Source organism: Jaculus jaculus, chromosome 4, assembly GCF_020740685.1.
Source record: "Jaculus jaculus isolate mJacJac1 chromosome 4, mJacJac1.mat.Y.cur, whole genome shotgun sequence".
Taxonomy (NCBI): domain Eukaryota; kingdom Metazoa; phylum Chordata; class Mammalia; order Rodentia; family Dipodidae; genus Jaculus; species Jaculus jaculus.
In genome coordinates this window covers 168,996,110-169,021,257 of record NC_059105.1, presented here as the reverse complement: position 1 = coordinate 169,021,257, position 25,148 = coordinate 168,996,110, and the positions used below count along the sequence as shown (strand labels likewise).

Genomic DNA, 25,148 nt, shown 5'->3' with positions numbered 1-25,148 from the left:
CTCCTCTATCTCTCTAAAAATAAAAAATAAAATAAAAATAAGAGTTGAACATAAACTCTGATATAACTACTAAATTCCCTTTAGTTTAGCCAAAGTAACATTAAAGAGATTTATGACACATCTTGGGTGATTCTGAAGAACAGTGTGGTACTTTGAATGCAGGTCCACAATAGGTTCAGATGTTTCATTAAAGCTTGTAACTTGGATTTCTAGCCACCTGGCTAAAAGAAGTGTTACTGGGGCAGGTCCTGGGGTCCAACCCTAACGTGTTGGGGGAAATATATACTAAATAATTTAGTTCTTATTTGGTAAATTTGCCTTTCCATGTTTGAGGAAACTATTAACATTCTACAGATACTCAAGAGTACCCTGGAATGATGTACATGTAAGTGAAAAAAATCTTAATTTTTTTCTCAATTTTAAGTTATCTAAGAAGTTAAGTTGTTGGTGATAGAAAGCCACAGTTGGGTACTAAAAACATTTTATACTACAAGTTATTACAGAATCATTTATATTTATTTGCTCACTATAAAAATATTTATAATAAAATGTTCATGTAAAAATCTAAACATAATTAAATGTTGCTTCCCCTAAAAATACTTAACACCTACTATGACAATGTAAGTATTATAAAGTACTCAGGAGGAAAAATTTAAAATTTAATGATTAGAGATATAAATCAAAAACTAACCATCAACTCCCTTGACATCTGCTCACCTGAATACTGAAGACCATACTGCTGAGCTGGAGGCTGAGGCTGCTGTGCACCATAGCCAGACTGCTGCTGGTACTGCTGGTACATCTGACCTAAAAATAAAACATAAAGAAGAGGAAGACGAACTTGGAAAAGAAGTGTATTTAAGGCACATTATTCTCTTGCCAAATATATAAATGATGTTTTAGTAATAATAACTATATATACATTTTCAAAATGAATCAATGGAGAGCTTAGTGAAAAGTTAAGTAAAAAATATTATCTAAGAAGAGAAATGGGAAGAAACAAAGAATACAGGTAAGTGGGAATGTGCCTGATTACAGTTATAGTCAGCCATGATGTCTACCCACTAACATCTGTATATTGATATTACACCAAATGAAAACAGGTTGGTATTCTTTACATTCTGAGAAATTAGAAAGGTTTAATTAACTCTATAACATCAATCCTCTTGAAAAATAAACAATGAACACATAAGTAGTTTCTCCTACCCTAGATAGGGTTAGTCTATATTACTGAGAAATGATACTGCAGAAAAGAGTGGCATTTCTGTGGATCAATCATACAAGAAAACTATCTATTTCTCACTCACAATCACTCATTCTGTTGGAAGGTGTCATGTCATGAGGTCCTTCATTGAGCAGCCCTACAGAGATCAAGGTGATGGTGGAGAACTGAATCCTTTAGCTCTGGGTCAGCCTCATCCTGAGTGCAGCCTAATAAACCTTGAACCAAACTACCCAGCTAAGCTCCTCCAAGATCCCTGACTGAAACCAGAAGAGATAGCAAAATTGCCTATTTTAAGCATCTAAGTTTTGTGATAATAATTACATCGGAAGAGACAGCCAACATAAAAAGTTCTGACTTTTGATACAGGTAGGGGATGACAGCTTAAGAAACAAACATAAAAATAAATGCCAAAATATTGGTAAATGTTAAAGCCACAGCATGACTACATGAAGACTGGATTATCCTATTTTTAATATTTCAAAATTCACATAGTAGAAAGGTTTTTCAAGTTTACTCAATGTTTTATTACACTGGTATATAATTGTATAGATTTTAACTATATCCTTTTTTCACATCTTTATGTTTTAGGTTAGTAATGCTTCTGATGGCTCTTATGTCTCTTCATATTACTACTTATTAATTATAACTAGCAATTGGTCTAAACAACTGGAACTATCTAAGACTTACTATGTATCACATCTCAAGAGTATTCATTAAAGTAGCCTACAGTTTATCATTTATCATAAGCTATATATGTTATCAACACAAACAGCCTGAATTGGGATATGTCAATTATGGTTTCAAATCAGTGTCACATACCAGATTTCCAATATGCAATACACAACAATCTTTCTAAATTAATGATTACATGTTGATATATTAGATACATACTAGGCTAAATAAAATGTACTATTAAAACTAATGATACCTTTTTATTTATTTATTTTTTTCAAGGTAGGGTCTCACTCTAGCTGAGGCTGACCTGGAATTAAGTATGTAGTCTCAGTGTGGCCTCAAACTCACAGAGCTCCTCCTACCTCTGCCTCCTGAGAGCTGGGATTAAAGGCATGCGCCACCACCCCCGGCTTAATGATACCTTTTTTTAAAAAAAAGTTGATACTTGTCTTAACTAATAAATGTGATTTTTCTCCCTATAAAAAAGTCCACTTCAAGTGTGAAATGTTACCTACGAAGACTAGGTCTCTGTTATTACTTGGTTGTGTTCACACGTGCATGTATGCACTCCTGAGGTGTACCTGAGGGCTTCTTTGTCTCTCCATATACCTTGCTTTTTGTTTAAGAATCTGGTTACTGGGGCTGGAGAGATGGCTTAGCGGTTAAGACACTTGCCTGCAAAGCCAAAGGACCCAGGTTCGATTCCCCAGGACACATGTAAAGCTAGATGCACAAGGTGGTGCATGCATCTGGAGCTTGCAGTGGCTAAAGGTCCTGGAGCCACCCCCTGCCTTTTGTCTCTCTGTCTTTCTCTTTCAAATAAATAAATACATTTTTCAAAAATAGAAAAAAAAAGTCCACTTTTTAGCATGTGTGTTGTGTCCACCCTGTGGTTGTCTTAACTAATAAATGTGATTTTTCTCCCCATAAAAAAAGTTAATATAGGTAATAGTAAATTTTAAATTATATGACTTCTATTATAATTTGGATGGCATGAATACAGAATTAGTTCAGTATTAATCTTCTGACTCATGAAACCTTAATTGTATTAATTTTTATACATTTAAATGTAAGCTACAATAACAGTAGTAGCAAAGAATATGGAAAATGCCACTACAGAATAGTTAAATATATTCAAATAGCTTAATCTGCTATGAATGGACAAGGGCACATGGTTATTGAGGAACATATATAAAACAAAAATTAACATTTCACATTCTTAAAATTTTATCTATTTGAAAATTTACAATTATAATAAATCTCTCAAAAGAATTTGAAATACTGTGATTGGAGTTTTATCAGCAAATAGTTAATTTTATTTGCTACAATTCTTTCAATACCATCCCACAACAGTGCTTAAAATGAACCTTAAAATATAGTTGGCTTTAGTCACCTTAGGTAGTTGTTACATTCTCATCACACCTAAGTGCATTTACCTCTTGTCTCCTCTCGTATGTTTCAGTTTAGTTTGATTTTGTATCTTATTGCAGAAAAAGACCATAATTAAACTTGGTTAAGACTTAGGAAACAAGAAATTCTCACCAAACCACTCATTCATCAACAAACTGCCACCTATTGTTCCCTCTATATTCACTGAATGAACAACTATTAAAGTATCACACATGATGACAGGATTCGATTTACAAAAGTAGTCAGTTCACTTTAGGTCTTGTTATTTTATTTATTTATCCTTAAATATTTTATTTTTATTTATTTAAGAAAGACAGGAGTCAGACAGAAGGAGACAGTGGGTGAGCCAGGGCATCCAGCCACTGCAAATGAACTCCAGATGCATGCACCATCTTGTGCATCCAGCTTACGTGGGTCCTAGGGAATCAAACCTAGGTCGTTTTGGCTTTGCAGGTAAGTACCCTAACTGCTAAGCCATTTCTCCAGACCTTATTTTTTTTTTTAATATGACTGGTATTCAATTGCTTGCTTCAGGTACCAGTTTCTTTACAGTGCCAAAAATATACCATGAAGTAGTTAGAGCACTCCCTGGTGTTTGCTGTTTTAAAGGGAACAGGCACTTTAAAAGGTCTTAAACTAGGAGGCAGAAGTAGGAGGATTGCTGTGAGGGTTGAGGACAGTCAGGGACTACAGAGTTCCAGGTCAACCTGGGGAACAGTGAGACACTACCTCAAAGAAAAGAAAGAAGGTCCTAACCAGCATGGGCATTCACAACAATAATATCATAGTATCAGAGAGGCACCCTAACATGTTTTGCAGAGTACCAAGAATTTTAATGAAGTGCTCCATTTGCTGTCCTGAGCTGTGGTTTCCCCAAACCTACTTTAATATAGTTATAACCCTTTTACTGGTTTTAAATACTGAGCTTTTGAGCTTCCAGGTTATATATTTCATTCAAGGCTATATTTCATTCAAGACTAACCACTGGTTTATTCCAATGCTAACATTTTATGATCAGTTAAAAAAAATTTTTTAAACCCAGAGATACTTTCCAAAAAGACAATAAACAAATCTATCTAAGAACATATTATTTTGAAAAAAAACTGACTTAAAATATACTGCTATTTTCCATTAGTCACACTGTTAACCAAACAAAAATATAAACAGCTTTCTAAAACAATCTATTATTTAACTAAAATTATGCTTAACTGTATTCTGAAGTTTTTTTTTAGTTACAAAACTAATTCACAGTTGATGAAAGAGGAAGGGTGTAATCTTAATTTTACTCTCCCCAGTGGTTACCACTGACTTCACTAGTGAATGGTACAAGTTCTTTCCTGATCGTTCACTCTGTATGTAAATTCACCTAAACATAAAGTCTTTTCTTTCAGTAGTCAGACACAAACCTTATTGTTTTTAACACCAATCTCAAGCCATGTCAGGAAACCAAAAAAAAAAAAAAAAAAAAAAGAAAGAAAGGTTGCAACTATGTTATTAGTATGGCTACCTAAGTAAATGGGCTTACCATTACCAACAATGTCTCAATAAATACTTCTGAGCATGGCCCTTCCCATACAGCAGCTCTAAACAATATTTTACCTTCAATCTGACCTGCCTGTGCAGGAGCTCCTGTATATGGAGGCTGTTGTGGTTGAACTGCTGGTGGGTGAGCTGCTGAGGAAGAGGAAGCAATGCTGTCGGGTGTTCCTGACCGGTCTTCTGTAGGAGCACTGGGTGGTCCTGGATAGTCATGAGGAATCAGTTTAGTTTCTTATCCAAGGCCTGTACTTGAATATGTCCTCAGCGCCTTTCTCTCTTCTCTTTTTGCTTCCTGGACACCAAGGGGTACGCAGCCTCCTCTTTCACATGTTCTGCCCTACATGATATTCTGCCTTACCTTAATCCAGAAGTAATGGAGTGATGGACCATAAACTAAAACTTCTAAACCATGAATTAAAACATAACTTTCTTTCCTTAAGTCGATTTTCTCAAGGTAAGAAAGCTATTGTCTTAGGGACAGAATTTGTCAGCTACTAGTTAAGCATTAATGGAACATAAACTATGCTATGGTAGTAATAATGCAGGAAATGATTACCAGAGTAAAATGGATGATTGTCTCTGTTTAGTATCATTTTGTTTATACTTGCATATATACAGATAAATACATGCTAACATTTCTCCTAGATAGTACTGTTAATTCTTTTATAAATTATATATGTATATAATATGTACTAAATATAAAATATAGTTTCATCTTCTTCCCTTCTAACATATTAATATTGCTAATCTCACTCTTCTAACACTTCATCCCTCCTGTTTTCCACAATTACACATTTTGCGTTTTTAACCATATCATTTGCATAACCACTAAGTATTTTGACTGCTTCTTCAACTATAATTGAGTATACAAAACTGTAAGAAAAATAGTCTTCAAATAATACAAATCATAGTCACATTATTCATGCCTGGCATATGACATTCTTCTACATAGTCTTTCCTAACATCTTAAAGGGGTGGAAACATTAACTTACATTTCAGTATCTCTGAATTATTTGTCTGTGTTTTGCTAAGAACAAACACCGTCTCCTCAAAATTTCATATAATTCTCTTTAATAAAAGCTCCCACTAAAGTTTCAAAGAAAAACAAAACAAATAGACTGAATATTCCATTTCCAATTACTGAAAATAGCACAGTAAACAGTTCAGGCAAACTCTCTCTCAGATAATAAAACCCTGAACAAAACAGAGTAAAACATTTTAAATAAGTTCAAGTCAATCAAATGTCACTGAAACAGAAAAAGCATATATTCCAAAGGAAAAATAATAGGTTAAGAAGAATGTCAAGCTCTGACTTCCATAGCTCCAATGGCAGAAAACCATGGTGTTTACTGCATGGATGGAAAAGTAGCTGGAAACTAAGGTGAAAATCCCTGGAGTGAGTGAGACTAAAAGGGTAATAATTATTAAACTAAAATATAAAATCTGCCCAAATCCGTAGCTACTCATCAGGTTGAAAGGGGGAAATACTCCAAAAGGGCGCAAGAAAAATGTAGCACTAATAGCTGAAAGGACAGAGATGAGGTACCAGCTACTGTGCCCTTCTTGTCTAAGTCTATACAAAATAGTAACTTGCTGGGATGGTACTAATAGCTTTCAATAAAACATGGTAACACCAAGCATCCCAAGTCAGTAAGATATAAACAAAATGTCCAGTTAATGGGCTAGAGAGATGGTTTAGCGGTTAAGGCATATGCCTGCGGAGCCTAAAGACCCAGGTTCAATTCTCCAGGTCCCACGTAAGCCAGATGAACATAGTGGCATATGTGTTTGGAGTTCATTTGCAGTGGCTGAAGGCCCTGGCATACCCATTCTCACTCTATCTCTCTCACTTTCTCTGTCTCAAATAAATAAATTAATTAATAAAATAGATAAATAAAATGTTTAAAATTATCTATCTTAAAAAAATGTCCAGTAATCAATAAAAAATGACCAGACTTTTGACTAGGAAAATCTGGTACATACTTATGGGAAGCAAAACAGGTTGACTGAAACTGATTCTAAATAGGCCAGGGTCCAATGTTTAATGTTACAAGCAAATCAATCACCTATTATAAATACTTATGAAGAATAAAAACATGAGTTAAAGAACATAATAGTGTGGTAGTTTGGATGTTTCCCAATATATTCAGAGTTTCAAGCTTGTAACTTCACTGGAGGAGGTGTCACTGTGGGTGAATCCTCAGGGTCCAGTCCTAAGGTGTGTCTGGGGGTGGATTTAGAATTCCAGCCTAAGGTATGCAGACAGCAATCAGAGCTCAGCCTAGGGTTCCTGGAGTGTGCATGCTAATAGTGCTGGGGGTAGTGGTATTTCTCTATGCATGGATCTGTCTGTGAAAGGGGGCCAGTTTCTTTCACCATATGGAACTTCCCCAGATCTGTAAGCTTCAATAAATCTTGTTCCTCCCATAAACTTTGCCTGGTTTGGAAGTTTATCCCAGCAACGTGAAGCTGACTATGACATACAGACTTAAAACTGAATTAAAAATAGAAAATATCAGTGAAAAGAAAGAGAGAGAGAGAGAGAGAAAAGAAACTAGTAACTGAAATATATATATAAAATCTGCTAGGAAGGTTCAACCACAGAGAAAAAGGCAAAATCAGTAACCTGGGAGATTTCGATAAAAATCATTCAATCTGAACAGAGAAACAGGTTAAGTATAGAAAAGTGAATTGCAGAGAGCAGTAAGACAACATCAAGCTCTCCAGTGAATGCACAATTAGAATCCAGAAAGAAAGAAACAAGAAAAGCACTGAAGAAATGATGGCAAAAAATTAAAAGGAAAGACTAAATCACAGTGTAAGTACTGCTTTAATGTCAAAATTTATTCATATGAAAGTTTCTCTCTAAAGCAATTTAACTAGAAATCTGTTTAACTTTAAAAGTCTCTAAGATAAAATGCTAAGACCAGCAAATGTTAACTTATATCCTACAAAAATATGAATTAAGATTATAAACCAATGCAGATTTTTGTGTAAATGGTGCTGGTATCTGTGTGTGTCAGGTGAGAGTGGGTGTGCTGGAATTACAGCTCCATCTAGCCATTTCCAACTTTTATGTGGGTTCTGGAAATACAAACCTGGGTTCTCATACCAGCATAGCAAGCACTTTACCAATTAGCCATCTCCCCAGGTCATAGTTCAGATTTTTAAAAGCATTAAAATTTGCTTTTAATTTAATTAAAACAATCAGTAGTTGTTCCTTAACAGGACACTGGAAAGGACAAAAGCTGTCTGGGGGTGCTGAAACAATCTATTACCTGATTTAGTATTTTATACAGATACTTACATAAAGAAAAAGTTATTAAATTAACACTTAAGACTTCTATACTTTACCATAGACAAGTTATTCTTCAATAAAGGGAAGGAGGAGGAAATGAAGGATGAGAGCAAAGTAGAAACTAACTTACCTGAGACCTGATCATCAGTTAAGCCAAATGCTGACATGACATTTTTATTGATTTCATCTTGGTTTTTCAAAGGATCAAAAGCTGACATACTGGCTGCCATAACCTGAGTAGACTGTTTTCCAGAACCATCAGAAGCAGCAGGTTTTTCCTCCCTTCCGTCCACAGTGTCTATAAGAATGGAGGAAAAACAAAACCAAGAAAGATTTTACATATTTTATGTACATTCAATAAGGCATAAAAGGTACAAGATAGGTAAATACCTATGTACATAAATGACATTTGGAATGTTACGGTAACACTTTGTCAACACTGGACTATAGATTATTTTACTTTCTTACACTTGTTTATAAGCACCCATGTAAATGTTGTGTAGGCATTGCAGCCTGCTCAGCGCAAGATGGCTGGCAAGCTACTCAAGTGAGAAGCCTTGCCCTAAGTTAATAAGGACAGAAGTAACAGAGGATGACACTCCACATCAATGTCTGGCCTGATACAAACACACACACATGCACCCACACACATATGCACAATAAATAAATATGTAATTTTTATAACGCAAGCTCCTTAGCAAACACAGGTGACTTTATTTTGGAGCCCTGTGGCCTACATTTCAGTTAATATCAGATACATATAGTTATATTAACAGTTAATGATAATTTATATCTTAACAGTATAGAAACTTTACCTATGATTAGATGTCAATTTATGTTTCTCTTGTCTAATGGTCCACTATTAACAATGACATCAAGCCAACCAAAATTTATGTTTTTGGTAAATAATACATGACATAATTGTGCTACTTATTTTAACTATATATTACTAATTAAAATTTAGTCTTATGTCTACTTTGACATAAGTTAAAGTAATTGTTTATAAAAAATAAAAATAAGAAAACTAAATTTCTGTACTATTAGCAGTATAAATTTAAGAACATATTATTAATTTATCACCAAATGTCTAATAAGCACTTACCACCAATACAATTGCACATAGCAAAAAGAAGACAGAAACAGGGAAATAAAGAATATGCCCCTTAATTAGAATTAGAACCAAATTAAATTAGCTGGTAGCATTACAACATTCTAGATTCAACCCTCAGCTGAAAGAGGGAGGGAAGATCAGAAAGACAACAGAAGGGAGGACTACAGGACAGAGAAGAGGACAACAACGATAGAGAGCAATGTGAAATTACAAAACTATTTAGGGGGAAAAGCATCTAACTGTCCTAAGGGATTATACACGAAACTTTTCCACAGACATTGTTTTTTATGAACCTTATACAAACTATCCAAACTCCATAAAAAGTTTCATAGTTTCAAGCATTTAAAGTTAGCATACAGTTTAAAACATTTACATTACAATAGCCGGGCATGTTCATAGGTTAAAAGTTCCCAGTAAAATTTGGATTAAAAATTTTATCTAGAGAATATTCTTTTATGTTGTTTATTTTTTCCAGTATTGGGGACTGAACCTAGAGCCCTGCAACATGCTACACAAGTGTTCTAGCACTGAGCTGTCTCCTGAACCCCTGCAAGTACTTTCAAAAATGGGATTTTAGATTTTATCCTCCTGTATGCTACTGATGCAATTCCACAATCTGTACAATGCAATAACATAGCAATCTTATCAGCCAGGTTGGGAACACACACATGAGCACTAGTAGAAAGCAGAGAGGTAAGAATAAAGAAAAAATGATGTTGAGGGGGCCAAGCTACTCCTACCAAGAATAATGATGTAAAAAGGAGAAAAAAAGATGTGCAAAAAGATAAAAGAAGGAGGCAGAATAAGTAATAGGTTACCATTTTCTGGAATATTGGTAGATGGTCCTGGCTCTCCAGGTGGTTCCAAGCTATCCAACAAGCGATTCACTTTATTTCGAAGTTCTATCAGTTCTCGACGAAGATATTTCACCTGACTTGATTCAAGGGGTCTTGGTTGGCCATTAACTAAGAATAAAAGCATTAAATTACTTAAACTTAGAAGGAAATGAAACATTAAGTGTATGAATCATAAGAAACCACAAAAAATTATTCAACTAATCAGTTTTTGTTTTTTTTTTTTTTAATGGAAACATTACTTTGTAACAAAGTCTTCAGTAGAATGAAAAAACAAAAAGAAAATCCTGGGCTGGAGAAATGGATTACCAGTTAAGGCTAACCTAAGGACCCTGGTTCAATTCCCCAGGACCCATGTAAGCCAGATGCACAAGGGAACATATGCATCTGGAGTTCGCTTGCAGTGGCTGGAGGCCCTGGTGTGCCCTTTCTCTCTTTCTGTCTCTTCCCCCTCTCTCTGAAATAAAGAAAATAAAAACTTTTAAAAATGAAAATACTTCATTTAGCAATCAAGAGTGTCACCACTGAGTTTTTATTAAAAAGGAAAAAAGTGACACAAGCTAAACTAAAATGTTTTCTGCATTGCCAGTGAACTCTTAACACATCTAGTTCAGTGCAGCTAGGTTAAAATAAAGTATCAAGGAGACTTGTGGTTAAATATATTTCAAATCTTAAGCCACCAATATATGCTTTCAGAAGACAATTCAATCTTCTACCTGTATCAACTAATTATTGGCTTTTACTGGGTAGTACTGATTTTCTCCAATTCCTGAAAAGAAAAACACCATTGTAGTAAGACAGGCCTCAGTGCTTTTAGAACCTGGCCTGGTACATGCAGCATTAACATCAGTGAAGCTCACTATGTGACCATGACAGATCAAGTCATAAACAAGACCACTCCATAATCATATCAAAACTCAGATTAAAAACATGTATTGGCCAAAAAATATCTTCACATCTGGATTAAAATGAGTTAACAACTATTGCTTCAAGCATTTGTAGCAATGTAGACTCAATCCATTCTTAGCATTCCACATAAGATTTAGACAGATTCAGACCTCACTTTCTCAATAAGATGCAATAAGGGATTTACAAAAACTTCCTGATATCATTCTGCCACAGCAAAACCCTATCTCCTTGAAACTTACCTAAAATCACCCCATACAGTGCAAGAGCCCTTTCAAAAATAATCCTTTTGACCTACTCTGAATCATCTTACTTATTCTCCCTAATGTTAATTTTCTATTACTACAGGTAAATCAATAAACCCAGCTTTGTTTAATCACAGGTGTGTTCCTGGTAGTTTTGTCTGGAGCATAATGACACACCTCTCCAAAGTCTTCAGATCCATGCCTTATATTTCTAGTATTACCTACAACCTCCTATCATCTAAGCCACTTCTGGTTTTAAGAGAACCATTCTTCCATCTATACCCTCGTTTTTCTTTTTTTAGGTTCTACAAGTAAAAGAAAACAGGCTTATCTTGATTTCCTCAATTTAATCAGCCTTATACTCTCCTGAATAAGAAATCTTGGGCTGGAGAGATGGCTTAGCGGTTAAGCGCTTGCCTGTGAAGCCTAAGGACCCGGTTCGAGGCTCGGTTCCCCAGGTCCCATGTTAGCCAGATGCACAAGGGGGCGCACGCGTCTGGAGTTCGTTTACAGTGGTTGGAAGCACTGGCGCGCCCATTCTCTCTCTCCCTCTGTCTTTCTCTCTGTGTCTGTCGCTCTCAAATAAAAAATTTTTAAAAAAAGAAATCTTGGCAATAATATGTTAATATCATGGTTGAATTTAATGGGATATTATTTAATATGTTCTATGTTAGTGTCACTGGTCTGCATTTTCCTTGGCTGGCTTTCATGTTAGGATTATAGTAACCTGAGTTAATATAAATTCTTTCTTTACTTATTCTTTGAAATAGTTTGCATACTTTGAGATCATTTGTTCCTTAAGTATTTGGTAGAACTGGTTTAACTTTTTCCAATGCAAATGGGGATAATTAGGTTTTGTTTAATATTTTATTTTATTCATCTATTTATTTGACAGAGAAAGAAGGGGAGAGAGAGAACGGGCACGCCAGGGCCTCCAGCCACTGAAAATGAACTCCAGACACATGCGCCCCCTTGTGCATCTGGCTAACGTGGGTCCTGGGGAAGCGAACCTGGGTCCTTTGGCTTTGTAGGCAAACATCTTAACCGCTAAGCCATCCCTCTAGCCCGGGATAATTAAATCTATTACTGAAAGCACTTTCTACATTAAAATTACCTAGAAAGCTGTTCGTGTCATCTGAATTTTCAAACTGAAATAAATTTTTTGTTAATTTTTGATACTTGCTATCAGATCTACTACAGAGTCTAAATAACCCATGTGTACTTCTAGATGTCAAAGTCCAAGCCTGTTACACAAATGTTTCAAATTTTTCCTATACAACTAAATTTGATCCTACTTGATCTACCAGTTTGAGGGAAAAGTATGATTTTAGAAAACTGTTGATTTCTCCCTCCCACCTTTGGGGGGAGTCTCACTCTGTAGCTTGGACTGACATAAACTCAGACTATGCTTTTGTTTCAACTTCCTGAGTTAGATCATAGGTATGACCAAACATACACTGCTTTTCTTGTTCTGTCGATTTCTTCATAACAGAAAATCTAAGGTGGGGCTGGGGAGGTTCTCAGTGGTTAAAGACACTTACTTGCAAACCTTGGGTTCAGTTCTCCAGTAGCCACATAAAGCCATATGCACAAAGTGGCACAGGCACATGCATCTGAAGTTCGGTTGCAGTGGCAAGAGGCTCTGGAATGCCTATTTTTATTCATTCTGTCTCTCTCCACCCTCCACCCCACAGCCAAGAACATGGAAAAATAGAAATTAAAAAAAAAAAATGTTTTTAAGTCCATGAGTTTAGGTAAACTGTTTGAAGACATTGTTTCCATTCTTTTCTGGCTATAGGATACTACTTTTCTAATTATTCTTCTCAATCACTTAAACTGATTCCTATCTACTAGTTTCTATTATTAGCATGAAAAAGTCATACTGACAGTTTGTTTCACAGATGATCAGTAATATCCTGTTTAGCTACTTTGTAAAAACAAACTGTTTTCTTTTTTCTTATGTTTCATGACAATGTGTCCTTTGGGATTTATTTTTACTTTTCTTACTCAGGACTGTTGTGCTGCCTGAAGCAAAAGTGACATATCTTTTGTATTATCTTGAAACTTCTTTAGCCACTATCTCAATATATTTCTACTTTTTTTTTTGTTTTTGTTTTTCAAAGTAAGGTCTCTAAGGTCTCTAGTTCAGGCTGACCTGGAAATCACCATGCAGTCTCAGGGTGGCTTTGAACTCACAGCGATCCTCCTTCCTCTGCCTCCTGAGTGCTAGGATTAAAGGCATGTGCCACAACGCCAAGCTCCATAAAATTCTTAATATACTTGGCATTTTTATTCTCAACATCTTTCATATTTCCCATGGAGGTAAGGGTGTGTGTATGTGTGTAGGAGTATGTGTGTGGGCGAGTGATACTCTTTCAATTACATTTTTCATTTTTAAAATGTTATCCCAGGCTGGAGAGATAGATTAGCAATTAAGGTGCTTGCCTGCAAAATCTAAGGACCCATGTTCGATTCTTCAGATTACATGTAAACCAGATGCACAGGTGATGCAAGCACAAGGACGCACATGCATGCAAGGTGGCATGTGTCTGGGGTTTGATTGTAGTGGATGGAGGCCATGGTGCATCAATTCTCTTTCTCACACTCATAAAAAAATAAATGAATGAAATTTAAAAAAAAAAGTAAAACAAGAAAAGTTAACTGAAGTACTTTTTAAAACTTATTAGTTCTTTCCTGGTATAGTGGCTCACTCCTATGATCCTGGCACTCAGCAATCAAGGCCAGCATGGGCCAGAGTGAGACCCTGCCTTTAAACAACAAACAAACATCCAAAAAAACTAGTTTGACTTTATTCATAATGCTCTGCTCTTGTGTTTTTACTCCTCCTCTTTTTACAACTTAATTTTTAACACATATTTTGGAGACTATCACTTCTATTAACTGAAATTATAATCCTGACATGAGTTATGTCCATTGCTTCTTGTGTACATATTATGGCTTTGAATTCACTAGTGCTCTATAAGAAATGGCCATTACTTGGACTAATAACACATCATTCCAAAGCCCTGTCTTTGCTTTTACTATTTACTTTTTTATGGTAACATATGGGCTTAAAGAAATCCTAAATTGGGCTGGAGAGATGGCTTAGCGGTTAAGTGCTTGCCTGTGAAGCCTAAGGACCCCGGTTCAAGGCTCGGTTCCCCAGGTCCCACGTTAGCCAGATGCACAAGGGGGCGCACGCGTCTGGAGTTCGTTTGCAGAGGCTGGAAGCCCTGGCGCGCCCATTCTCTCTCTCTCCCTCTATCTGTCTTTCTCTCTCAAATAAATAAATAAAATAAAAATTAAAAAAAAAAAGAAATCCTAAATTGCACAGATATATTAGATTTAAACCAAGTCCACTAATGGTCAGTGGTAATAAGTCCTTAAGGGACCCTTACCAAACCCTTAAAAGCCCAATGTATCTTGCATTTCAAAAGTTTTCTACAATAATCTTTTTGAGGACCTAGGATCTTAGACCTATACCATATAAGTACCAAATGATATATTCTCACATTATGAATAATAAAATCTTACTAATATTACACCAAGAATACTCCAAGTGTCAGTTTTTTTGAGAATTTAAGCCCTGTTCATTGGTTTTTTTTTTTTCCCAGTTCCATCTTTTAAATTTTTGATACTCAACATTTCCCTTATCTGCTAGGCAAGCTAAATTATAATAGTTTATTGAGCATGTTTCAAGGAGGGAGCTGCTCATATTATTACACCTACCTTATCTGAGACCACAGAGAAAATTTGAAAGATACCTTTAATGAAAAATTTTATACAGTTTTTAAGCCAGGCAGGGTAGCACACACCTTTAATCCCAGCATTTGGAAGGCAGAGGTAGCAGGATCACAGTGAATTTGAGGCCACCCTGAGACTACAGAGTGAATTCCAGGTCAGCCTGGACTAGAGTGAAACCCTACTTAAAAAAAAAAAAAATACAGTTTTTTATAATTTTAAAACAGATTCGTATTCATCTTTCCTAGATGGAGATGAAATACGCAAATTCAACTAACAGATCATAATCACATGTAATAAAACACTAAGGTCCAGTCTTACATAATATTTAAAAATTAAGTAAATATTAGGGCTGAAGAGATGGCGTAGCTGTTGAGCACTTGCCTTTGAAGCCTAAGGACCCCGGTTCGAGGCTTGATTCCCCAGGACCCATGTTAGCCAGATGCACAAAGGGGTGCACGCGTCTGGAGTTCGTTTGCAGTGGCTGGAGGCCCTGGGCGCCCATTCTCTCTTTCGCTCTCTATCTGCCTCTTTCTCTCTCGGTCTTTCTCTCTCAAATAAATAAATAAAAATCTTTTAAAAAATTAAGTAAATATTAAACATTTTAAAAGTACACTTGTGCTGAGCATCGTGACACCTTTAATCCCAGCACTCAGGAGGCAGAAGCAGGAGGATTGCTGTTAGTTTTAAGCCAGCCTGAGATTACATAGTAAATTTCAAGTCAGCCTAAGCTATAATGAGACCTTACCTCGAAAAACCAGTAATAATAATAAAAGTATATAATCATGTTACCATTTTAAACATAAATTTAACTGCATTTCTATCATATCTACTAAGTATCCTGTCTTTCAAATTTATTAGATCAAAATGAAACAAAATCTTATAAAGATGTTATTTGTTTTACATGTTGTTAGCTTTTTTTGGTACTTGGGATGGAATCCAGGGCCCTGTGCAAATTAGGCAAGCACTCTACCACTGAGTATATCCTCAGCCTCATCTTTCACATCTATTTCTTCAACAGTAATACCTAAAACATCAGGCTTACATGCTAAGTCCTGAAAATAAGTAAAAACATGTTAGAAAAGAAAAAGTCCTTAAATAAGCCCTTAGAGAAGGTAGAGCTAGTTTTATTCTGCAATTCCTTCTAATCTCATGTACAAAGCCAAGGCCATACATTACTATTTATAACAAAGCAGAAACAAAATATAAAATGTGTTAACTTTCCATTAATCTTCCTCAAATTACAAACCGCCCAACAATTCCAAAATTCTGACATTGTGAAATTAAAGTTGTAGTACTCTGTACTGGATGTGTTATATGTGATTTTAAAACCAAAATCTTCTTTTTCCTGAATTAAGCTTCTATCCCTTTCTTAAACCAAAGCTTCATGTAATTCAAAGCCACTCTTTAAACACAAGTTAAGCATTTTTAAGTGTTTTATCAAGTAACTCTGAGCCATTATAAGGAAAAGAGCCAAAACTAATAAACAAACAATGAATAAATTTATAACAATTGCCACTCACCAAATAATGTCAGTTTTAGTATTCTACTACATTGAATTGCAAAGGAAAGGTCAGAACTATCAAAAATCGTTATAAGATCTCCATCTGGAATTAAAAAAAGGAAAATAAGTTCAGATTTGTAGCAAACTAGAACATATGAAAAAATAAAAATAAAAGGTAGGTTGAAGAGCAGCATAATTAGAATGTTCTTATAAAAATCTTCAGGTACGATCTAAGAAAGACATTCATTAAAAAATGTTAAATCATCCAAGTCATGGAACCAAGAAAAAAAAACCTGTTAAATCAACTTTGCTTACTAATTTTACAAGCACTTAGCATATCCTCAAGAGAAAATGTAGATAAAGTTAATGAAGCATGTTCTTTAATTTTTACTTCAACTAGAAGAATTGGTAAAAAAAAAAAAAATCACAAATTATTGGCTTAGGTTGAAATCCTTTTCATCCTAAAACATTTAAATATATTTACGAAATATAAAAGTATTAAGGATTCTCAAAGTTCTAATCTCAATTCTTAGTAAACCACACCAACACAAATGAAGAAATCATATAGTAGTTTAAGAGTTGGAAAAAAAGAGAGAGAAGAGAGTTTACAGAACTGCTTTAATGACTAAGTAGTGTGTGCAGTCTTTTAGATTACTGACCAGACTGACACTGTCAATTTTCTGGGTTTGTATGTGTGCATGCACGCATGTTGGAAATGCAACCCCTTAGGATCCCAGAGCTAAAGAATACTATAATTACCATATCAACGGAATGTTTCAAAAGTTTTCAAGAGGCTAAGGAAAAATATGTTCTATAGGAAACAATAACAGAAAAGCTGCCAAAGAAAGGTGGGTGGGTAGAGCTTTGTACAGAGAAGCTCAACTGCACCAATTTTAAATCTGACCAGGCAGATTTATTTTAAACAATGTTAAAAGAGCCATAAGCAGGCCAGGTGTGGTGGTGTACATATTTAATCCCACCACTTGGGAGGCAGAGGTAGGAGGATCGCTATGAGTTCAAGGCCACCCTGAGACTCCACGGTGAATTCCAGGTCAGCCTGGGCCAGAGTGAGACCCTACCTCAAAACAACAACAACAAAATCTATAAACAATTATAAAGTGCTTGGTTATGGCTCTTTTTTTTTTTGAAGTTAGGATCTCACTCTGGCCTCGGCTGACCTGGAATTCAGTATGGAGTCTCAGGGTGGCCTCGAACTCATGGCGATCCTCCTACCTCTACCTCCCAAGTGCTGAGATTAAAGGCGTGCGCCACCACGCCCAGCTGTTTATAGATTTTTTTAACCAGACCTAATTCCTATATAATATATATGCCCTAATGTTCAATTCCACTTATAAATGCATTTTAAAGAAAATAAATGTATAGATACAAAAGAAGGGAACTTGCTATAACCTTTTTCTTTTCCCAAGTCCCACAATAATAACAAATTGTATCTCTGCAAGAACTTTACCATAATTCTCCAACACTAGTACCCAACACAGACCATGAAACAAAAATCTAAACAATTTGAAATATCCACTTCAAACAAACTCCAGATGTGTGCTCTCCCTTGTGCATTTGGCTAACGTGGGTCCTGGGAAATCGAACCTGGGTCCTTTGGCTTTGCAGACTAAGCCATCCCTCCAGCCCTCAAAACATTTTATAAAGCACCATTAAAAACAAAAAAACAAAAAAATACTGAGGTAACTAGGTAACAGAGGACAAATTTAAGAGGATGGAAAGTAGTGATCTTCAAACTACCTAACAGACCCACTCCTGTTTTTATAGGACTGTGAATAGAAGTGGATTTTATATTTTTAAAAGGTTGTCAAAAAATGAGACAGAAGCCTCATGTGATATACAAAGTTATACAATATTTATTATCTGATCATTTATAAAAATGCTTGTTTACACTCTCATAAGCGAAAATAAGAGAAAAATGTTCAGTGAGTTCAGTTTAAGATATGTTAAATTAGAGAAACAAAGTATTTCAAGTTAAAATACTATCAGATATTTGAATTGTGGTGTTGGAGATGCAGTTCAGTGACAAAGTATTTCCCTGGAAGTACGAGAGCCTCCCTAGTACTAGGGGGGAAAGTTGACAGGATTGAAGATTGTAAATTCAAGACAGAAAACAAATTCAATAAATTTGAAAGTCAAAGAGGTGGAACCCTTATGTGTGTGTGTGTGTGTGTGTGTGTGTGTGTGTGTGTGTGTGTGTGTGTGTGTGTATAGTAAGTAGAAGTAGTTACTGAAATATAGGAAGAACATTACTGACTCTCAGAAATCCGTTTTGGGTACTCTTAGAACATAAAGCATAAAAAGGAGAATTATACATGTAGGTACACGGACACCTTAACTCGTTACCAGTTGATTTACAATCCCATTGCAAAGAATAAATTACAAAAAATTGGCTGCCAAGACAGGAACAATTTCCATGTGCATCTTATAAAGCCATGGAACTGGTTTCTGACCAATATAATATGGGCCAAACTCATGTACATCTCACCCTGAAGCCTTATAAGTAAAATGTCTTCACAAGCCGGGTGTGGCGATGCACGCCTTTAATCCCAGCACTCAGAAAGCAGAGGTAGGAGGATTGCCATGAGTTCAATGCCACCCTGAGATTACAGAGAGAATTTCAGGTCAGCCTGGGCCAGAGTGAGACCCTACCCCAAAACCAACAACAACAACAAAAAGTCTTCATATACTACCTTTGTGCATCTGCATGCTGGATGGATGTCAATGCTCAAGCTGTGTATTAACACAGCGTGTGTCAGCCTGGGCTCCTAAATGATTTTTCCAAGTGCAGAAGCACTGAGACTGTAAGATTTGTATTATAGTAACTGCCATTACTTTAAGCCAGTCTCTATATAGAAGCTATTTGTGACAAGAAGAAAACCAGGATAAGCAGGGTTGAGATATCAAGGGATAACAGCATTTCACAAACGGCAGTATGGATAGCAATACTAAATGCTAAGCTCAAGATGAAACAGACTACAGATAAGTTCAACAGTTAAAGAAAAACCATACTGATAACCACCTATAAAACAAATTTTAGTAGAGGTATTAATAAAGAATAGGAAATAAATACAGCTTACTCCTATAAGTCCACTCTGCATTTGATGAAATATTTGTCAAACAGAATTTATTTCCATAAAAATAGTTTTGTGGTCAAATTAAATCTGGGAACACTGCATTCAGTAAAGTGACCATGTAAGTAGACATTAACACACACTAAAAAATTCCTGCCAATAAATGTATTTGGCCAGGTTTGGCAGTACATACTGCATACTCAGCACTTGGAAGGCTGAAGCAGGAGGATCACAAGATCCACATCAGCCTGAGTCACATGGTTTAGAGCCTACCAAAGAGAAAATAAAAAGACGTATGTCTTTGTTTAAGCAGACTTTCTCATATTTAATTGGTAGAGAAATCCCTTTTCCTTTAACATATACTGTGATTCCTGTCACTTTGAGAAATACAAAAGTGGGCAGAAAGACAAAAAAAATGGTACTTGAATCAAATGTGACTTTAATAAAAAGTCTTAGTAAAATGTATAAGCATGTTTCAGTGAAAAACTCATCTTGTTTTTGGATTTACTATGTATCTGTGATCACATTCTAGACTTCTCTATATAATGAATGGTATAAATATGCTATATTTTCTAAGCCATACAACCCATCACTGCATTTGTGTATCAGCATCCTTTTAATTGTATTATAACACAGTAAACTGTAAGATAAAAAATGTGCTAAAAAGACACTTAAACTCCCCTTTAATAATAAATCACTTACCTATTTTTAACTTCCAGAAGGACTGTATTAACTATGGGAACATATAAAGTCAAAGAAAGTGACCATGCAAGGTGGGGGGGGGGGGGGCAGGAGAGGACAGTTCAATGACAAATGGAAAGAGAACACATATAATACTTAAGACCTTAAAAACTAGTGTTAAAACACTCTCACCTTCATCTTTGTACTTTATTGTAACTTCATCATTACTCAGAAGTTTTCCTCTGAAAACACGCTGCATCATTAGCACTAATTCATCATAAGTAATATCTTCATTATGAATGGGAATTCGTCGAATATCCTCCCCAAGTTGAGCTTTGATAATCAGCTTCCCACTTAGGTCCAACTGTCCATTCATGGTGGACTCCAGGATGTCCTATATGCACAACTCTAGGAAAAGAACTAATAAAAAACAGTTTTGATGGTTAAACAAAACATGTTAAAAGCTAAAAGCAAAGCTGCTATGAATCAGAATGTTAAGACATTATTATATCCTGTCTCCATGTTACTGTGTTTATGTTATCTTTGGCATAGAAGCAATTTCATTACAAATATTTTTAAAAGTTCTATTCTTATGTCTACTATTGTTTCACTTGCATACTTAACTGCTGATCTGACAATACATTTGGAGTTCTAATTCATCATGTCTAAAACTAAATTCCTGATTATCTACCCAAAATTTGCCTCTCCTAAAATTGTCCCATCTCAGTGACAATTCTTTCCTTCCAGTTACTGAAGTAATTCTTGGTTCCTTTTTCTCACACTTTACATCTAAACTGCCAACAAATCTGGCTGTTCCTACCTTTAAAAATATCTGAAGAATCTAACCAACTCAGTACCTTTACTACTATCCACTAAGTCAACATAGTATATAAATTATTGTAAAACATTCATTAAATGGCCTGCCCTCTTAGCTTGGCCTACGCTTTAATATATTCTCAACATGTGTTTTTCTCTTAAACCAAATCTAATGTCATGGTACTCAAAATCTTCTAGTTGATACCCCTTTCAAAAAGAATCCACAATATCATTTCCTTGCATCTAACACATGGCTTAGTAAATTTAATCACATTTCCTACTCCTTTCCCTCATGAACTTCTGCTACACCAAGGCCCTAAGTTTTCCTGTCTAAACCCAAGGCTTTGTGTTCCCTTTGCCTTCAACACTTTTTACACAAACCTCACATCATCCAGATCCTTGACCCAATCTCATTTTCTCACATGTCCTCCCTATCTAACTTAAAATGGTCATCCCTGTCCTATCCTCACCCTGCCTCATTTTTCTGCAAAGCACTAAGCACAAAGGATATTAAAATCTTATTTTTTTTTTTACATGTGTGTGGTGTGCATGTGTTTGTATGTTCATGGCAGCAAGTGTGTATGGAGGACAGTGGTTGACTATGGGTGTTTCCCTCCATTGTCCACTTTATTTACTTTCTCACTTGAACCCAGAGCTTGCATTCAGCTAGTCTACTAGCCAGTTTGCCTCAGAGAATCCTATCTCCACTTCCCTAGCACTGGAATTCAAGAGATAGGCTGCCAAGTCCAGTAGCACCAGATTTTCACACTTGCAAGCAAAGCACTTTATTGACTAAGCCATCTATCTTCCCACTCACTAGAATCTGATTTTTAAAAATTTTTTGTTTACTTTTATTTACTTATTTGAGAGACAGAGAGAAAGAGGCAGGCAGAGAGAGAGAGAGAGAGAGAGAGAGAGAGAGAGAGAAAGAGGGAGAGAATAGGTGTGCCAGGCCACTGAAAATGAACTCCAGATGCCTGCGCCCCCTTGTGCATCTGGCTAACGTGGGTCCTGGGGAATCGAGCCTCAAACCAGGGTCCTTAGGCTTCACAGGCAAGCGCTTAACCGCTAAGCCACCTCTCCAGCCCTAAGCCACCTCTCCAGCCCTAGAATTTGGTTTTTTACTGTCCTCTCCTATAGAGGTAGGATGAGCTTTGTTAGCTATCTTCCCTGAGCCTACAAGACTATCTTGCACATGATTTGCTTGTATTAAATACTGATTACAAAACAGTTATCCCAGGTTGAGGAGACTTCTCAGTGGTTAGACATCTGCTTACAAAGCCTGCTGGCCTGAGTTCAGTTCCCTAGTATCCACATAAAGCCAGATGCACAAAGTGGCACATGCATTTGGAGTTTGTTTACAGCAGCATGGGGCCCTGACACACCCATACTCTCTCCCTCTCTGTTTGCAAATAAATTAAAATGTATTAAAACCAAAACAACTAGAGTTGGAGAGATGGCTTATCAGGTAAAGTACTAGCCTAGATAGCTAAAGGACCTAGGTTGCACAAGGTGGCACATGCATCTGGAGTTTGTTTGAATCAGCTGAAGGGCCTGATGTACCCATTCTTTCTGCCTCCCTCTAAAATAAATAAGTAAAAATAAAAATGTTTAAAAGACTGTAATGCTAACCTGGAAAAGTATGTATGAACATGAAAACAGAGCCTCACATTGTTCTAAAGTAAGAAAGACTTCATAGTATTTTTTTCTAATTTCTTCTCTGTTTGGGGAACTTGAGAAAATCATCATCAATAATACAGATGAAGTAACAGAGCTTAGCTTCAGTAAGATGGTATTATCTATTCCCAGCAGCACCTAAAATAATACCTGACATATAGAATTCACTTAAGCAATTTTTTTTTGTTTCTGGCACAGAAGACAATGAATAATAAAGTCTGACAAAAGGAGGCTGGAGAGATAGCTCAGAGGTTAAGGCACCTGCCTAGAAAGCCCAAGAACCCAGGTTCAATTCCCCAGCACCAACATAAGCACAAATTGACGCATGTGTCTGGAGTTTGCAGTGGCTAGAGATCCTAGCGTAACTACTCTCTCTCTCTCAAATAAATTAAAAAAAAAATTAAGTCTTGACAAAAGCACTTTAGAGAAAAACTGTCCTATCAGTTCTTCACAAAATTCGTTATGTAACCTAAAGGGACTCCTCACATCATGCCTTATTAAGACAAAGTTCCAACATGAGATATGCTTGATAGTATGCCTTTTGATGGGGATGGGAAGAACTCAGATAGACCTAATTACCGGAGCTACATATTCCTTCATTCTGCCATAGAGGTCGCTTTCACTTTTGGTGCTTCCCATTGTCTGTAAAAGTCCTACAGGCTTTCCAACAGACTGTCCCTAGTTTGTGTGAAGTCAACCCTCTCAAAGTAAATACCTAAGTATCATTCAATTTATGAGAAAAGTTTCCCTCCTGAGGGAAAATGCCAACCACAGAGATATCCATTCTAGTCCTTTTTTTTTCCGTATCAAAGTAGGAATCAATAGTATCAACTAATTCCTAGATCTGCTGTGAGACCCCGCCCTGAGCATTTTCTTTTGCAATTTTATCCCTGCCCCGCCCCCTGTGAAGTCCAAAAGTGACTCAGCCTTCCATTCAAGAGTACTGTTCTGAGTATGGACAACAAATTGAAATGTCCAAGGATTTGCAGAGCCTGTCCCCTGCTAGGTTCGGTGGCCAAACCGGTCTCCAAAACACTGACAGTAAGGCCCTAATCAAATAAGAAGTGGCTTCCTAAGCATCCCCTCAGAAGGTAAAGAGTTTCCTTCAAAACATTCTAAAACAAATAAACCTTTGACCATTCCAAGGATACAAGACACCTCAAAAATCTTCTTGACCAGAAGCACCGCAGAGACATGGTAAAGATTTTCCACGACTATCTATGTATACTTATGTTCTTCTCCAAGGTTCATTTTCGCCATATGCAAAATGAGAGTAACAACTAAACTTGAATGAGCCCTTGTGATGGCCGAGACCATGTGCCTACTTTAGTTCTCCGTGGTGCCCAGAGAGACCAACTCAGAAAATGAGCTGCCATCACTACAAAACTAGGTTGGGCCTCTAGATGACAATTCCGCATAACACAGCCAAGGACTGTGGTTCCTCTTCTGTGACTCCAATCAAATAATTCTGCAGGAGCCACTCTCCACCTTTCCAAGGTCCTCTGGGGGGTAGACACGGATGACTCCAGGCCTGCCCAAACCCCTCTGCTCACCTCCAGCAACCGATCCCCTTGGAGCCAGAGAGGAGCGGGGTGCGCGCTGGCCCAAGGGCCCTCAGCACCCGGCAGCAGCCTTACAGCGACAGCCCCCCGCCCACCGCTGCCCGCCCCTCCCCCTCCCCGGCCGCCCTCCCCTCCTCCAGGCCCGTCGGGCCTCCGCCGGCGACCCCGGCCCCTTCGCGTCGCCCATGCGCGGCCTCCCCGGGAGGCCCGCGCGGGGCTGGGCTGCCGTACCAGCTAGCCGAGGCCGCCGCCTCCGCCTCCGTGGGTCTTCGCTGACCCGCCGCCGCGAGGCCGCCGCCGCGGGGCTCTGGCGTCGCAGGGAGGCTACGGTCCCGGCCGCTCCGCTGCCCTCCGCGGCCGCAGCACCGAGGCCCCGGCTAGTGCAAGCCCGGACCAATCGCACACGCCCAGGCGGCCCAGCGAGCGACAGACCAGTACGTGGCAGGTGGGAAGAGCAGCAAAGGGGATCCGTCCTTTCGCCCCGCCTCAAGGCGAGCGGCCCACCCCAGGACGCATGCGCGTGGGCGTGCAGCGCGGAGCCGAACGACCGCGGGGCTGCGTGAGAGTCCAGCTTCCGCATAGGATGACGGGAAGTGCAAGCCGACGCTGCGTACGCATGCGCGCGGCGTAGCCAGCTACTTCCGCTTTTCTGGACGCTCGCGGTTCCCGGCTCGCGCCTGCCCGTGGGCGGGGCCAGTCAGCTGCTGCTCTGGGCGTTTTTTTTGAGACTGGATAAAAGTGAGCGCCTGTCCGAGCCTGCCTGCTTGGCTTTTTTGTGTTGTTTCTGGCCATTGTGGTTCAGCTAGCCAAAT

The 25,148-nt window shown here is 37.5% G+C and overlaps 1 protein-coding gene across 2 annotated transcripts in view; it reads right to left on the bottom strand.

Annotated features, from left to right (window-relative positions):
* Tfg (trafficking from ER to golgi regulator) overlaps window positions 1–24,684 on the bottom strand; it is a 28,356-nt gene extending 3,672 nt beyond the window's left edge. Inside the window, exons 1-7 of one of the 2 annotated variants that reach the window (XM_004670437.3) lie at window positions 24,568–24,684; window positions 20,474–20,701; window positions 16,528–16,611; window positions 10,077–10,223; window positions 8,278–8,445; window positions 4,910–5,050; window positions 718–807 (exon numbers count right to left, since the gene is read on the bottom strand). In XM_004670437.3, coding sequence (XP_004670494.1) covers window positions 718–807; window positions 4,910–5,050; window positions 8,278–8,445; window positions 10,077–10,223; window positions 16,528–16,611; window positions 20,474–20,657 — 814 coding nt within the window. In that variant the 5' untranslated portion in view covers window positions 20,658–20,701; window positions 24,568–24,684. The remainder of the gene's footprint in view (window positions 1–717; window positions 808–4,909; window positions 5,051–8,277; window positions 8,446–10,076; window positions 10,224–16,527; window positions 16,612–20,473; window positions 20,702–24,567) is intronic. The other variant, XM_004670438.2, reaches the window with a different exon arrangement.
* Between the last annotated feature and the right edge of the window lie 464 nt (window positions 24,685–25,148).